The 13,557-nt window shown below is 46.1% G+C and overlaps 1 protein-coding gene across 1 annotated transcript in view; it reads left to right on the top strand.

The window, feature by feature from the left end:
• The first annotated feature begins 6,155 nt into the window (after positions 1 to 6,155).
• Positions 6,156 to 13,557, top strand: part of man1a2 (mannosidase, alpha, class 1A, member 2) — a 148,293-nt gene continuing 140,891 nt past the window's right edge. Inside the window, exons 1-2 of the mRNA XM_069713409.1 lie at positions 6,156 to 6,392; positions 7,752 to 8,252. Of these exons, the coding sequence (XP_069569510.1) occupies positions 7,939 to 8,252 (314 nt within the window). The 5' untranslated portion in view covers positions 6,156 to 6,392; positions 7,752 to 7,938. The remainder of the gene's footprint in view (positions 6,393 to 7,751; positions 8,253 to 13,557) is intronic.

The following is a 13,557-nucleotide window of genomic DNA, read 5'->3' as shown; positions in this document are numbered from 1 at the left end:
TTCACCAGGATTACTTCTATAAAAGAAACAGATGATCACATTGGTGTTGCCATGCTGCTTTCACTTTCCTGCACCTCCTGCTCAGACTCTACAGACCTGCTCCTGCTTTCACTCATCCATTCGGAGCTAATAAGTACTTATGCTGAAGTGGGTGGTTGTATGTTTATGTGCTTGCCTTGTACTCCACTCTTGTTCTTCCAGAGTGAGAGAAGCTCGGCGCTCTAAAACCCGACACGGTGGGACGCATCATGGTCACCTTTGTCAGTGGTCTTTGAGAGCTTGTGGTCCAGCCAGGTTTGTGGCTCTGAACCAAGTCACACCACAGGCAGGCCAGCTATTCAGCAGCAGGAGAAGTGTCATCGCTGAGGTTCCAAACAAATTACACCCTTCGCTTGCGGAGAAAGCCGAGCGAGATCTTGGCTGGGAGCAAGCTCTTGGCCGGGCTGAAGGGAAAACTGCTTTGCGAGTGGAAGAAAACGCTCCTGAAAGCAAAGTGACACCTGTCTCATATTCAGCGGTGTCTCTCTGCCCAAAAATATAAGACAGAGCACTCGTTGTCAGGGCCAAGAAAAGGAAAAGAAAGTTCTCAGTGCACACCAGCGGGACTAATATGATGCCTGGCATCACAGCCGGTCCTGCATTTGATAAACGAGAGTGCATTTGATAAGGTTATTCAATTTTGTGCAGTGACCATTTATAATGTACAGGTCCGGGGAGCGCAGTGAATGGAGCAGTGTGCTGCCAAATGTCGCTGCCAAAACGTGGCTGAGGCATCAGCTGAGCTTCACCCTCTGATGTCACTTTTTCTTTTCATGTCGGCCCAATTATTTGTCTGACTGATTAATTTGATGCAAGTCTCAAGACCGTCATGAGGTCAACAACTGTGTCTGTACTCATACTGGACACAGTTATGCCTTTCATTTTAAAAAGGTGGTCACTTTTTTGTAGCTAGATATAATTAGTAGTGTATGATAACATGAATGTGATAGTGATTACTTGCAACAGTTGTAGATTTACTTGTGATAAAACAGAGAAAATATAAAAGACAATGAGAGGGTCCAGACCAGTGTTGGGGAGGAACGGGTTACATGTAATTAAATTAGCAGCATGATTGGTTCAGGGTCACCTGAGCCAGACATGAATATAAGCTTTATCAAAAAGAAAAGTTTTAAGTCTAATCTTAAAGCTAGAGAGGGTGTCTGCCCCCCGAACACAGACTGGGAGAAAAAGCTGGAGGCTCTGCCTCCCAATTCAATGATTACAAAGAGAGTACATTCAAATATATTCTTTTCAGTGAAAAGCTTATCTGAAGAATGTATTTTTATTCTGTTGCTTTGCATCTTTTCATTACACAGGAATGTCTTCTGCCAAAGTTCAGTCAATCTATGTGCACTGCTCTTAACCACCACACCAACCAAACCATCTGGAAAGTCATTCAGGGATCAGTGTTTAAAACCAATGAACAGCAACCAGCCCTGTCGATCGTTCTATTACCACTCAGCATGGAGTCGACCTGAATGCAGACTTGGTTTGAGGTTCCGGAAACATTTTTCCTTCACTGCACTCAGTTGTGATCTGATTTGCTTCAGTGGTTCTTTAAAATTTAAATATTAATAACTTAGAAAAACTTATATTGAAGAACCTTTAATTAAGGTTTGACAGTTTAATCAGTGTTGAGTTCTGTTGGGAGGTTTCACTGCCTGGGTTACAATTAGTTTTACAAACTTTTCAGCTTTATTGTTCAGTTTAAAACACGTATTAAAAAAAAAGGTCATGAGGGTCAAAGGTCAAAATCATAAGGTATTCAAATGTAATGTTACAATACTTTGATGAAGTGATTTAAATAGTTTGATTAATTATTACATTTTTAACAAGGTAACTTAATCTGTAATCGTATACATTTCAAAAGTAATCTTCCAAAAAAATCTGTGATTTTGTGAATCTGTCCTGTGAATCGTTGGTCTGAACTGAGCTTAAACTGAAATAACCCTGATGACATCACAATGACCTCATCAGGGTCAGTTTGGTCACACTTAAATCAACTCCAAAGCATTTTCTCCATCCCTTTGCTGAACTGTTAAACAAAAAAATACAGTTTGGATGAGTCAAGCAAACGTTCACATTAAACCCTCTTTTCATTACTTCCTGCATAATGAAGTTGGTCATCTTGAGAGCTCAGAAGATTGAGGGAAGAAGCAGAGGACATCATGTTCCATAAAAATCTCTAAGTGTTTCAGAGGCTGGTGCTGAGATTCGCCTATTAGCCTAATGATAGTTACAAAGACCTCTCTATTTTAGGCTGCCCTGCTTTGCTCTTGAGAAGATGGCGCCCTGCTAGTGGCAGCCTGTTACAGCAGCTCCCCCGAGTGTGTTTTGTTTTAAGTATTTTTCTTTCTTTCTCCTCTCTTCGGAGTTGTTGTTTTTTTCTTTCACATGTGTTAAGTGACAGTCAGACAATGGACTGTAACTTTTCCACTTTTCTGGTGGCTCTTCTACTTTTTCCATCTTTGTAACGGAGAGCTACGCACAGCGGATTGGGGCCATTGTTTACTCGCGTGATCAGCTGATCGCGCTGGGTAGGCCTCGACTGCTGCTGCCCGGAGCGAGGCCTGAAATCCCGGACGAACTTCGGAGAAGACGTTGCAGAGCTGGAGCTCAACTGAAGGCAAAGAGGAGGAGATATAAACCATCGGTACCGGCGATCTTAATGGGGAACGTGAGGTCATTGGCCAACAAGACGGACGAGCTCGGCGCGCTGGTAAAGACCCAGAGAGAGTACCGGGAGTGCAGCATCATGTGTTTCACCGAGACATGGCTGCACTCACATCTCCCGGACCACAGCGCGGCCGTACCCGGCTTCAGGACTGTTCGGGCGGACAGAGACGTTGTTCGGAGCGACAAGAAGAAAGGTGGAGGGATTGTAGTCTATGTGAACGAGAGGTGGTGCAATCCCGACCACGTGTGTGTGAAGGAACGTTTCTGTAGCCCGGACATTGAACTGCTCGCCGTGGGGATGCGCCCTTATTATTTACCGAGGGAGTTCTCGTCCGCCATTGTTATCGCTGTGTACGTTCCTCCATCAGCTGACGTAGAGGCAGCAGTAGACACCATCTACTCCACTGTGTCTAAACTGCAGACTCAGCATCCCGGTGCATTTTTGGCAGTTACTGGAGACTTTAACCAGTCTGGATAAAGTACTGCCAACTTTGCACCAGTATGTGAACTGCCCCACAAGGAACAATAAAACTCTGGACCTACTGTATGCTAATGCCATGGATGCATACAGTACTACTGCCCTTCCCCCCCTTGGTAGATCAGACCACAACCTGGTCCTGCTGACTCCCAGGTATGTCCCCCTGGTGCAGAGGCAGCCTGTGACCACCAGGACTGTGAGGAGGTGGACACAGGAGGCTAAAGACACCCTGCAGGACTGCTTTGGGTCCACGGACTGGAATGTGCTGTGTGGACCACATGGGGAGGACATCAACAGCATGACGGACTGTATCACAGAATACATCAAATTCTGTGAACACACCACCGTACCATCCCGGATTGTACACTGCTTCCCCAACAACAAGCCGTGGATCACCAGTGACCAGAAGGTGCTTCTTAATAAGAAGAAAGCAGCCTTCAGGTCTGGGGACAGGGACGAGCTCAGGAGAGTGCAGCGCCACCTGAAGGAGAAGCTCAGGGAGTGCAAGGACTCCTACAGGAGGAAGCTGGAGGCCAAACTCCAGCAGAACAACGTGAGGGAGGTGATGACCGGTATGAAGGAGATTACTGGGTTGAAGGGGAGAGAGAGACAACCAGGGGGAACCTGGAGAGGAACAACCAGGGGGAACCTGGAGAGGAACAAACCAGAGGAACAGCAAGGGGGAACCTGGAGAGGAACAATGAGCCTGGAGAGGAACAATGAGCTAAATTTTTCTTCAACAGGTTTAGTTCACCACCCTCATCTGTCTCCTCCACACCTCACACATCCCAAACACCTCTGCTGCCTCCCCCCTCCCCTCTCTATCCCCCCTGGTGAACTGCATAGAGCCCTCAATCTCAAAGGGCTCTTCCTCCATCGACACCTCGACCCCCCCCCCCACACACACACACACACACACACACACACACACACACCCTCCCCCTCTCTGTGACGACTGGCCAGGTTAGGAAACAGCTGGAGAGACTCCACCAGCGCAAGGCTGCAGGACCTGACGGCATCAGCCCCGGGGTCCTGAAGACCTGCGCCGTCCAGCTGGCTGAGGTCCTACAACACCTTTTCAACCTGAGCCTGAAGCAGGAGGAGGTCCCGGTGCTGTGGAAGACGTCCTGTCTGGTTCCTGTCCCCAAGAAGACGACTCCATCCGGCCTCAACGACTACCGACCGGTTGCCCTCACATCTCATGTGATGAAGGTGCTGGAGAGGCTGGTCTTGGCCCACCTCAGGCCGATGGTGAAATCTTCTCTGGACCCGCTGCAATTTGTGTACCAGCCTCATGTGGGAGTGGACGACGCCATCATCTACCTGCTGCAACGAGCTCAGTCTCACCTGGATGGAACCGGTGACTCTGTGAGAATCACTTTCTTTGATTTCTCCAGTGCATTCAACACCATCCAACCACTGCTACTGAGTGAGAAGCTGCGGGTGGTGGGGGTGGACGCGTCCACCGTCTCCTGGATCAATGACTACCTGACAGGCAGACCACAGTTTGTCCGTCTGGGCAGTGTGCTGTCTGATACGGTGGTCAGTGGTACTGGAGCTCCTCAGGGAACTGTTCTGTCTCCCTTCCTGTTCACCTTATACACAACTGACTTCCAGTACAACTCAGAGTCAAGACATCTGCAGAAGTTCTCGGATGACTCTGCAGTGGTCGGGTGTATAAGGGATGGACGGGAGGATGAGTACAGGGCAGTAGTGGAGGACTTTGTGGAGTGGGCGGGAAGAAATCACCTGCTCCTGAACGTGGCCAAGACCAGAGAGATGGTGGTCGACTTCAGGATGAAGACGACGGCTCCACAACCGCTGAGAGTTCTGGGAGAGGAGGTGGACATGGTGGAGGAGTACAAGTACCTGGTGTCTCCATGACAACAGACTGAACTGGAAGACCAACATCAACGCTGTCTACAAGAAGGTGATGAGTCGACTCTTTTTCTTGAGGAAACTTCGATCCTTCAATGTGTGCAGTGAGATGTTGGAGATGTTCTACCAGTCTGTTGTGGCCAGTGAACTGTACTTCACTGGGGTCTGCTGGGGGAGCAGCATTGGAGCCGGTGACACCAACAGAATTAACAAACTGGTTAAGAAGGCCAGCTCCATCATTGGCTACAAACTGGACAGTCTGGAAAAGGTGGTGGAGAGGAGGACACTGAGGAAACTATTGTCCATATTGGATAATCCTGACCACCCTCTCCACCACCTGCTGCAGGGACAGAGGAGGACGTTCTCCAAAAGGTTCCTCCAGCTCCGCTGTCACAAGGACAGATACAGGAGATCATTCCTGCCCACTGCCATAAGACTTTACAATAACTCACCTCTGGCAAAATCCATCACACAACAATAACACTGTTGACTGTGTTTCTTGGTTTGTTTGTATATAATATATATAGATATATAATGTACTGTATATACTGTGCATTTTATATTTTATATTTTTTACTGCTATTTACTGCTATTTTATTGCTATTTTATTGCTTTTCTATTATTCTATTCTATTATTTTTTCTATTATTATCTTATTGCTTCTGTATGCTGCTGCAGCGAAAAAAAAATTCCCCTCGGGGATTAATAAAGTAAATACCTACCTACCTACCTGTTTTCTACTATCATTGCTGAATATTCCTCCACCACTGGATGCTTTTCACAAAAAATGAGTGTGGAGAAGGAGGAGTACATAATAATAACAATAATTAAACAAATCTAGTGAATTCATTCATCCAAAACCGCTTTCCATCTATTTATATTTCATCACTGAATGAAGACGAGGTGTCGTAGGAGCCAGGCCAGTGTGTTGTGTTGTTGTTGTTGTTGTTGTTGAACCATACCATTGTCAGACGGTCCCTACCCGCTGAGCGCCGGATCCCCAGCAGCTCCTCCTCACTCAGCCCATTGTCAGACGGTCCCTACCCAGCCGGCGGAGCGCCGGATCCCCAGCGGCTCCTCCTCCTCTCTCAGTCCGCCGCTGCAGTCCGACCGAGCGGCCGCTTCTCCACATCAGCGTCCGCGGAGCTGCACCGCGATGTGGCCGTGAGCTGAAACGGCTCCACCGCAGCGGGTCTACGACGGCGGGACACATCCGTGGAACATGAGGACACCCGCCGCGGAGACTTCTTCCAACAAAAAAAGAAAAAGGGCGGACCGGGAGTCCCGACCGGCGGCGTCTCACGGAGCGACCGAGGACGGAGGTGATGAGCCCGCCGGGGAGCCGCAGCTAGCGCCCCGCTGGGCAGCTAAAATGTCAGCGAGCCCAGACGCGTGTGTCGGAGTGTGTTCTGTCGGTGTCCATGTTCCACCTGGACGTGGTTCCGTGGTTCTATGGTTCCGTGGTTCCGTGGTTCTGTGGTTCTGTGGTTCTCCACTTTCTCTTCGCTGTTGTTGGTTTTTTTTTTCTTCCTCTGCTAGCCAGCATTAGCAGGGTAAGCTAGCTTCGGTATCGCTAGCTAGCATCTCGTCTCGGCTCACGCAGGCTGTCCCCCCCTGTCTCCCCTGTCCCCCTTGTCCTCCCTGTCTCAGGACGAAACTTGGTATTCCGCGTGGAGACACCGAGGCGTCGTAGCTTCACCCCCGACCCGACGGTCAACACCGATCAGCTCGTGTGTTCCCGGTAGCCGTGTAACGGTAACGGGCTGTTTAAAGGGCTGCTCGTCGTGTCCTCCTCCTCCTCCTCCTTCTCCTCCTCCTCCTCCTCCTCACCGAGGACTCAAACATGGGGCTGTTGGTTGTCTCCACACCCGACGGGGTAATTCAGCCTGCACCTTTTCAACCGTGTCGGTGTTTTGATGAGGGATTCATGAACTACTATCCCGTGTTGTGACCCAGCTCAGCGGGTCGTGTGTTTTCCGAGGCTGGCCGCACCGACGGGGACCTGTTATTCCGGTCCGGTCCGGTCCGGTCCGGTCCGGTCCGATGGACGCGGATCTCATCCGATGACGAGAACACGGAGCTGAGCTTCATCTCGGGTGGTTTCATCGGGACACACGGCCGACTGAGAGCGCTGTCGTTCCCGGTGTTAGAGCCATTATGCGCAAATCTGTGGGTCGGACATCTGGATACCTTAAACATCTGGACCATGGTTGTCGTGTGTCTCACGGCCGAAAGATGAAGTGTTGAGAGAGAAAGAGAGCGACTCTGAGGTTTTTATGTTCAAGACGACATGTTATTAAACGCGCCACAGAAAACAGCACGGTTGTTTTCTGACTGATATTTCAGCCAACACCTGATGTGTGATGTCCTATTTTGTGGAGTTGTCACCGTGTGTTTGATTGTAACTCAGGAGCCTGTCGGGCAGCGCCCGGTGGGACGACGCTCCTGGTTACGGGGGACATGTTGCTTAGGTGGAGAAATGACAACTAAAGGCACAACTGTGAGCGGTATCAGCTCCTCTGTAGTGACAGAACATGGAAAGTACTGACTGTGTGTAAAGGCTGAGGGGGTAAAAGAAAACGAGTGGCACGTCTAAAATGGTGGCATATCTATGGTAACGATGCACTAGATGGGTTTGAATGACTTGGGATCTAACCGTGTGTCTGCAATGTGTCTTACAGAATCGTCATGACCGTTTCCCTGCTGACGAGTCACTCCTTCACTGAGGGACCTCGGCCCTTTCTGGTTTCTGGACTTACCGATGCAGGGATGAGATAATAAAGTCAACCAGCCGGTGCATGCTGCTACGACAACACCTGTGGCGCCCGTAAACCCACCCCAAGTGAAGTTCATTTCAACGGTCGAACCATGACCACGCCGGCTCTGCTGCCGCTGTCGGGCCGCAGGATACCCACTCTGTCGCCGGGCGCCTCCTCTTTCCCGCACCACAGGGCGACGTTGAGGCTGTCCGAGAAGTTCATCCTCCTGCTTATTCTCAGTGCCTTCATCACCTTATGCTTCGGGGCCTTCTTTTTCCTCCCAGACAACTCCAAGCACAAGCGCTTCGACCTGGGTTTGGAGGATGTCCTCATCCCTCACATTGACACGCCCAAAGAGGGGAAGCATGCTTCAGGACAGGTGATCATACATGGACAGGGAGGACATGACGAGCACAGACACAGGTAAGGAACGCGTCTTCTTTTTTGCGTATTTCATGTTTTGAAACAAATCGCTGTCTTTTCTCAAGAAGATATTTTTGAAGCAATGGCAGGCTGCAAGTTTGATAATAAATATGCAGAGAAAAAAACTGTTGCAACCAACTGTCTTGCATATTAGCAATTACTTGGTTTAAATTTGGATCTTCACCCATGTTAGATCGCACACTGGTGTTTGCCGTGAAAGCAGGTGTCCTGAGACTTTTCCTCAGCGGCCTGTTGTGACAGCCGGGGGTGTGGCACCGTTTGAACATTTGGATCCAGGTCAGCACAGGTGTCCCTTCCTTCTTTTTGTCCCTCCGTCCTTTGTGCAGCCGGAGCTGCTCTGAACACTCTCCCCCTTTTCTATCTCCGTAGGGTGTAATTGTTGAACTTCTTTAACAACAGACATTTTATCGCCTTGGCCCCAGTCTTGCCGCACCGTCCGACGTTGTTGAACTTGATGAGCCAGAACACACAGGCTGTTTAAAAAGCTTTAGTAACTGCTTAAACAGGCTTGGAAATTATTGCTTGCCATGAGCTAAATACTGGCACATTTTGGCTGCAGCTTTCACATTTGTCATTTGGTTTGTCCATCCTCTGTGGCTCGTAGCCTGCCAGCGTTTTGGGGCTCTTTTCCCTTCCTAAATCTAATTTTTCTACTCGAAGTGTCCTGTGCTGTTTTGAATCCACGGTGCCGGTCAGGTTTCATCCCAACTATCAAATGTCTCAACGGACTCAATTTACTCATAAAAGGAATTCTGTCATGTAGATATTTCAATATTAAAAAAATATATGTATATATTTGACTAATGCCAGCAAATCAGTACAGGAGGTTTTCTGATGCAAACATCCCATCGGTTAGTTATATTCCTTCTAGTTAGTTGTACTATCGCTTTTGTGTGACTCATACATGTTGAATCATATGGCCTTTGGCGTGTACATTGTGTTGCAATGACAGACAAAAATGCTAGAGAGTAGGTGAGGGGATTCATTTGTAGTAAAGGTCGTCTCCATTGCTGGTAACGGAGGTCATTAGTTTTTTCCGAGTGCTTGGTAAGGTGTTAAACGCCGTTACCGTATCATTTTCACAGTAGGGATCATGGAGTACAGCCTCCTTGTCCCCCGTGGTGCCTTTTCATATTTCCGTTCTGATAGCCTTTAAGACCTCGGGATGCGGCCTGCTTGAAATAACATAATTATATTGCTGTCCGCTGACTCGGATGGACCCGGCAGCGCCGGGCTCCGGTGGTGCTTCCTGTTTCAGCCAGAATCACGGGGGCTGTTTTGTGAAATGTAAAGGTTGCAGGCTTGGAGATGTTCTCGCCTCTCCGGAGCAGGAAGGGACTCGGGGACGGCAGACGGGAGCATGTGGAGCAAAACATGATGAGGACGCATGTCTGGCTGCTTTTGGTGTTTGGTAGTGTGACTGCAATTAGTCCTTTAATGTATGTTACTTTAATTTCCTGTTGCAATAATGTACCAATAGGTTTTGCTACCTCATTACTTTCCAGCAGCTTATTGGAAAAGGGTTTTCTCCCCCGGTGGTAAACTGAATGAAGTTAAATAAGCAGGATCAGACTCGGTTTAAAGCCTTTTTTAAGCTTCGTTATCTACATTGCAGCTAGTGTTCACGTCTGTAGAATTAATGACACGTCTGTATTAAAACAGTATTTGGATGTAGTTTTTTTTTTCCGTGTTCAAGAATGTGGCTGGGTGGAAAATATCTCTGTACATGTTTGATGGAAATTAAGAGGTAAGGGCCAAGGGGCTTGTTAAAGTGTGATTAAAAAGAGCAGCCACTGAGATGTCCCTGTGATGACAATTTAAGGTTTTTAGGAGGCAGAGTAACCCTAACCTTTGCAATCTCTTGAAATTAGTTTTATGTAAATTCAAAGCCTGCAAAAGGCACCCCGTGTGCTCAATCTCACTTAGATATTCATGTGATGTGATATGTTTTTATTTTTTCTCTGCTCAGAACGGCTTATGAAATGTGTTCAGTTGGCTTTTTTTGGTGTGGCCGCCTCAGCTGTTCTTAAAGTCATCATTGTGCGCTCCAGAGGACCAGGGTTCAAACAGCTCCTGGAAAATGAGGCGTGCTAACATTTAAATAGTCCCTCAGGAACACAGACGGGCTCGTAATAATTTCACCTTTACTTTATTTGGCCACAGAAAAGCCCACAGAACCAAGTCTCTGCTCACAAGTTCAACCTGTTAATAGTCTTATTAAAGCATCGCAGAGCAAAGGGTATCAATCTGTTTGCCGTAAGGTGATCCATCTGTTCTGGTGAATTTTGCACAATAATTCGAAATGCCTGAGAACGGGGGTGAAGGTATGTTTAGTTTTATACACGTCTGGCTGCACTGAACATTTTCTTGTGTTATGTGTGTTTGTTTTTGGCAACACGGAGGAAGAATCGCCAGTTCTTGCAGAATGTAATTTACTAGAATAATTTATTTATATGATTATCACCACAGAGCAGAAAGTGAATTATTATAAGACAATTTCTCCTTACAGCTCATGTAGCGTGGATGTTCAGTCTTTCCATTTATCAGTCACAGACTTACCCACTCTCCTATGAAGTGCCTTGAAACAGGCAGGTTTATGACCAAGGAAGCACCCTGATAGTATTTTTGACCCTGACTCTCTGTGAAATTATATTTCTTGACTTCTTGACATATGACTTTGTTCACTCTGTCTATATTTGTGGTGAAGGTTTCACTCAATGTTTTTCCTTCTGTCTGCGGTAGTTATCTAACATGATCCAGCAGATGGGTTTGAGGATTAAACTGGTTTCTGAATCCTTCAGACAGACTTTGCATAACTGAGACACATTTGAAACAGATTGATAGAAACTCATTAACCTTTTAACATTTAAACTACAAACAGTCCGTAAATACAAAACTCAAAGGTTCATGAGTTGATACTTTCTCTGCTCTTGTGAATACATAAATATGTCATCCTTGAACTTCTCCAGATGAAACATCCTTAATTTGGGCCTATATGGCATTATGGATTTCTCCTGTTCGTCCAACGGAGAGACTGCACCTACGTGATTGTTGTTGAAATGGAGGGCTGAGATCACATCGTTGACTCTTTACAAGGTAATTTGAAGTGTAGTCGAATACCTTCGGATGGCTGTCTGGAGAACATTGCTTAGATATAAAGCTCTGTCAAGTCTTGACATACCGTGAGGCCATTAATGATCCTGCCCTGGTTTTGGTGGGACCTGAACAGGACTAGCCAGGAGAAGTACTCTTCATCTGAAATGGGCCACAAAGTAGGCATGCTGACAGACGCAGTGACATTTTAGCAGCAGGGTCGGCATAGTCAGGTAAAAACACAGCAGTCACAGAAAAATACATCTTAGGGCTTTTTCTATGGATCGGACATGTGGACATCACACATAATATTTTGTAATATGTGTGAAGGGAAAACTGTATTTCAATATAGGTCGTTAAAATAAACACAAATAGTTGTGCCTCCAGACTACTAACAACTTGTGATTTTATGTAATTTTGGACTATTACTATTACAGTACTTATTTAAAAGTGCACTGTCTGCCTTAAAACTAATCAACATCAAAAACTGGCAAAACAGAGCTGTTAGTGACGCTGTGGTGGCTTTAGGTGCTTTGAAAAAACGCCTGGGTGCTGCTCCTTAAGTGTTATAATAGGAGGGGAAACCCAGACGTGTAGCAGTGTCATCATTTTGAGCCTGCATGGATTCTTTTCTTTGTAACGGACTGTCGCTCTTTTCCTCAAGAAGCACTTGAACATATATGAATGAAAGACAGTCAATGATGATATTTTAGCTGTTATTATCATTATTGTGTTTGTATTTCATATCACACACCACATGCACTATTGTAACTAGATAACGTGTATAAATAAAAGCGGGTAATGAGCTCAATCATGCAGAAGGCATATTAAGATTGTGGCTCTCGTCGCAGCCATAATTTCATGTAATTTAAAAAAAATATATTTTCACGACTTTCAGTGGAATTGTATTTTGACAAAATAATTCAGGGCTCCAGACTAATGTTTTTTCATTGGCTGCTCTGCTGCACCTAACTTTTTAATTTTAGGTACACTGAGAGGAATTGTGATGACATTTGGTTGACAAAAAGATTACCAATCATAATGACAATAATCATTAGTTGCGCCCCTACATTAGCTGATATATTTAATGTCTTTGTCAGTGTAATGTCAATATTACACAATACCACACAGCACCAAACAATGGGGATTTGTCCTTTTAAAGACTTACAACAGTCAAGTGAATCTCTAAATGGAGTTATACTATCCAGGTTGGGAAATTACAACATGAGCATTCATGCTGGATACTTGCCATAGAGCTCAGTAGGTTTGACAGGTTTCCCATCTGCCACCAAAGTTACCCACTATCTGGCTATGGGCTTGTCCTTTTCCCTCAATGTAGTTGTCAGTTAGTGCCTCGTAATCAAGACAAAAATGCACATTGTGTGTGTGTATTTGTTCGGCTCACACTTTTCCTTCATTTCTTTCACCAGCACAGACAGGTAGGCAGTTTCATTGGAATAAAGATTTTTAATTCTTTCTGGGTAATTTAATCTTCAAAAGAAACAGACAACACAGCCTATTGTACTTTAGCAATTTAGCGAGTTTTTCAATATCCTGTTTTCTGGTTCTGTAAATATCAGCTCATCCCTCAGTGGCTCCTTTCAGGGGCTGAGTGAACTTGCCCTGGCATCCACATGGGTATGTCTTTTGTCTAAAATATTACCTGAATACTAATAAGAGACAGAGAGGGATTCGTGGGTCTGGAGGCTTTGAGAGTACCATCTGTGATGACTATTTCCGCCTCCCTCCACCCTTGAACAGATTTGTCTTCACTAACCTCACACATCAATATGAGCCCTACTGGAACGACACCCAACACCTCGCTGCAGGCAGAAATCCCAAGACTCTGTGAAAGCCCAGCCTTCACACAATTAGATGAGCAATTTGAGAAAACTGCCTTTAACTCGGTGTGAGAGTCTCGACCGCGGTTTGTTGTCACTGACAGTCATGCTAGTTTGTCCCGTCTGCTCTCTGAGAGTTACTCACATGGAGCGGAGCAGAGGAGAGACAGGTGAAGTGACGATAACGTTACTCCACGTCACAACGACAACACTTGTTACGTTAAAGTGCTAATAATCACCCAAAATCTTTAATTAGATTAAACTTAAATGGTAAATGTAGGAATTCAATTATTAAATTGTTCTGAATGGACATAAATTCAATATTTTTGAAATTTATTTCAAAAATATAT

The sequence above is a fragment of the Brachyistius frenatus genome, unplaced genomic scaffold (genome assembly GCF_029030835.1).
Source record: "Brachyistius frenatus isolate BFR_SWC_R1_liver_20210118 unplaced genomic scaffold, ASM2903083v1 Contig_118, whole genome shotgun sequence".
Lineage (NCBI taxonomy): Eukaryota > Metazoa > Chordata > Actinopteri > Embiotocidae > Brachyistius > Brachyistius frenatus.
Note: the sequence above shows the minus strand (reverse complement) of the source record. Positions and strands in the feature narration are given on the sequence as shown.